At 39.3% G+C, this 3326-nt stretch overlaps 1 protein-coding gene across 1 annotated transcript; it reads left to right on the forward strand.

The window, feature by feature from the left end:
* Window positions 1-1818: 1818 nt before the first annotated feature.
* Window positions 1819-3022, forward strand: LOC5567423 (phosphoglycerate mutase 2). The gene is made up of 2 exons (XM_001657353.2): window positions 1819-2072; window positions 2200-3022. Exons 1-2 carry the CDS (start codon window positions 1970-1972, stop codon window positions 2862-2864), a joined length of 768 nt encoding a protein of 255 aa, XP_001657403.1. The 5' UTR covers window positions 1819-1969; the 3' UTR covers window positions 2865-3022.
* Window positions 3023-3326: the final 304 nt, after the last annotated feature.

The raw sequence follows: 3326 nt of genomic DNA on the forward strand, positions 1-3326 counted from the left end.
TGTCTGTGTTTAAGCCATCTAGTATAATATTTTCTTAGCGTGTACTTGGGACTTGGCGATATTTCTTTTAAAGTTTCAGCTGCAAACTTTGCCATCGAAAAAATAACGTGGCAATGTGGGTTATTTCCAGTTATTTCTTAGATTCGTTGGCGTGTGGGTTATTCTTAGATTCGTTGGCGTTAAGTTTTACAGATTGATAATTCAGACCCAGCTTGAATCGTATTGGAAAAATCAATAGAAATAATAAACCATAGAAGGATAATGTCGCTGGTATTCCTTTTGTTCCCGCTCAGAAACATGTTGGGGTTCATTCACATATTTCATAACGCTAAACTTCGTAACGCTTTTTGTATGAATATTTTGCAAATTTTGTATGAACCGTAACACCAGCAGAACACCCACCCACCCCCTTCAGCGTTATGAAATTGGTAAACAAGCCCTTGGGTACATAGGTGGATCATCGAACAACATGGTGGTTGCAAACATAGCACAGAAAATGGAAAATATTCGTCTTTGTTTATTGATCAGAATGAGAGTGTGTCAGCGAATGTAACACGTGGTGACTAGTGACAAACAGTGATCGGCGCCCAGCAGTGGGTAGTGTATGTCTTTTTTTTCCTTTCGTTATCTTCCACGAACGATAAATGTCATGCGTGTTGTGTATGTAATGTAGGCGCATAAATAGCTTTAAATTTCGGCTCATGTATGTTAAATTTTTCAAAGCCTGCGTTAGCCATTTGTAAGTGATTACTTGTGTAGTATCCGGCCACTTTTACACTCAGAAACACGGGTAGTCACAGAATTACTAAATTTTATTAATTTATAACTATTTTCTATCTGCCTCTCTTGCATTCTGCAGGGAATTTTATTCCTATTTGTCAATTTGCCTGGGTGGAAGCATCGCTAAGCTTCAACCCAGGCGAAATGACATTTAGTGTAGAAATTCACACCAGAATGAAAGAGAGGCAGATAGAAAATAATTATAAATTGGGTCGTAAAATTTTTAATGAAATCTTGTTTTTATTCAAGAACACAAAAGAGCATCTCACTGCAACTACTTTAGCTATTTTTCCCGCTCAAATAACGGCTATATCATGTTTAAACTTTGCTTTAAAAATTGGGTCCATGAATGAACCTTGACACTTAAGATCATGTTTGACGTTCGCTTAGTCGACAAAAACACCACAGGGGTTTTAGTTTTAACACTGGGGTTGTTCCTATCTGACATTTCGGAAGGGACACGGAAAACAAAATGCACCCAAAATTTGAGTTTAAGCCAAGGAGTGTGACAAAATCTCAAAAAAATGTTTTTTGGACTCAAATCAACGGAAAATATTAGAAAATTGAGTACACATGTGTTATTGGCCTAAACTTAAGCGTTTGGCACTAAAATTGGGACAGGGCTTTAGGACCCTATTACTAAAATTTAGTAATTCTGTGACTATTTTTATTTCTGAGTGTAGGTAAGTGAAATATTTTGAGAAAAAATGTGGACCGCCAGCAAATGTGTAATGTAGGGTGTTTTATGTATTTTGGACAGAGCGTAACGCGTATATAATTTGGCAATCTCCATTTGATTTTGCTGTAAATGGCCAAATTGTATACGCGTAACGGTCTGTCCAGAATAATTTGATCACCCTATTTGTGAGGAAGCCATCTTCACTGCCATGATCATTGAATCAATTAATCAATGTAATCGAATAATTGTGATTTTGCGACATCCCTATAAACAGCATCAAGAGATTTTGCAACAAAGGTGCGCGCGGATAACTCGATCTGAAACTTCTGAAGGGCTGTCAATCCTTTTGTTGACCTTGCCACTGTTTAACAGAGGTCAACGCAAAGAGCAGTTTTTCACTAATTTTGTGCGAGTTCAGATTGCATCTCCAGGTCGAAAAGAAATCCGGGTTGACCGTGTTCTAGTGTTGATTTAATTCGATTTGCCATAGCTTTTAAACTGGTACAAAGTATGGCCGGCAAATACCGTATCGTAATGGTCCGCCACGGCGAATCCGAGTGGAACCAGAAGAATCTCTTCTGCGGTTGGTTTGATGCCAACCTTAGCGATAAGGGTAAGTGATTTTTATATGGAGGGAGATAGCATGAAAGTGAAATTGGCCTTGACCCAATCGGCATTTGCTACTCAGATAATATTAAATGATGTAACAAATTAATCAATACGTTTCCCGTCCCAAATAGGTAAGGAGGAAGCGTTGGCCGCCGGAAAGGCCATCAAGGAAGCCGGATTGAAATTTGATGTGGCCCACACTTCTCTGTTGACCCGCGCCCAGGTCACCTTGAACTCGATTCTAACCGAATCTGGACAAACCGGTATCCCGATTGAAAAGACCTGGCGTTTGAATGAGCGTCATTATGGTGGCCTAACGGGATTGAACAAATCCGAAACTGCTGCCAAGTACGGAGAGGAACAGGTTCTGATCTGGCGACGAAGCTTCGATGTTCCGCCGCCAAACATGGAACCGGATCATGCCTATTACGATGCCATTGTGAAGGACGAACGCTACAAGGGAGACCCGAAGCCGGAAGAGTTCCCCATGGCTGAATCGTTGAAACTGACCATTGCGCGTACGCTGCCCTATTGGAACGACGTTATCATTCCCCAAATCAAAGCAGGAAAGAACATCATCATCGCTGCCCACGGAAACAGTCTGCGCGGTATCGTTAAGCATCTGGACCAGATGACCGATGAGGCCATCATGGGACTGAATCTCCCCACCGGTATTCCGTTCGTGTACGAATTGGATGAGAACATGAAGCCGGTCGTTTCGATGAAATTCCTTGGCGATGAGGAAACTGTTCGCAAGGCCATCGAATCCGTCGCTAATCAGGGTAAGGCTAAGTAGGTTTGTCCGGGTTTAACTAGGTTAATTACCTAAATTATTAAAAAGAAACAGAAATTAAATAATTAAACAGTATGCCGTGAAAACACAAGAAATCCGTACTGTTAAGCGAATAAATAAAGTGGATAGTCCTTCAATAAAATACATGTCTACCTAGTCTATGTCATCGTTGTAGTTGCAATTTGATAATGAAGAATTACTTAAGTGGTCTCATTCTTTTTTTTATTCTCTTAATTAGTGTTATTTTTAACATTACATTCATTTTTTGTATCTGTGTAAGACAACACTATCATCCTAATTTGATAAAAAAAGATTAAGCTTTAATTAACATTTTGTTAACAAAATTCATTTGCCGTAGCAATTCAGAATTTTTACAGGTGAGTTAATTTCACCCGTTTTTAAGAGAATCAAAAGGCATTCATTTTAACTTAACCTAGATATATAACTCATTAATCGTGGGAATAG

Source organism: Aedes aegypti, chromosome 1, assembly GCF_002204515.2.
Source record: "Aedes aegypti strain LVP_AGWG chromosome 1, AaegL5.0 Primary Assembly, whole genome shotgun sequence".
In the NCBI taxonomy this organism is placed as follows: domain Eukaryota; kingdom Metazoa; phylum Arthropoda; class Insecta; order Diptera; family Culicidae; genus Aedes; species Aedes aegypti.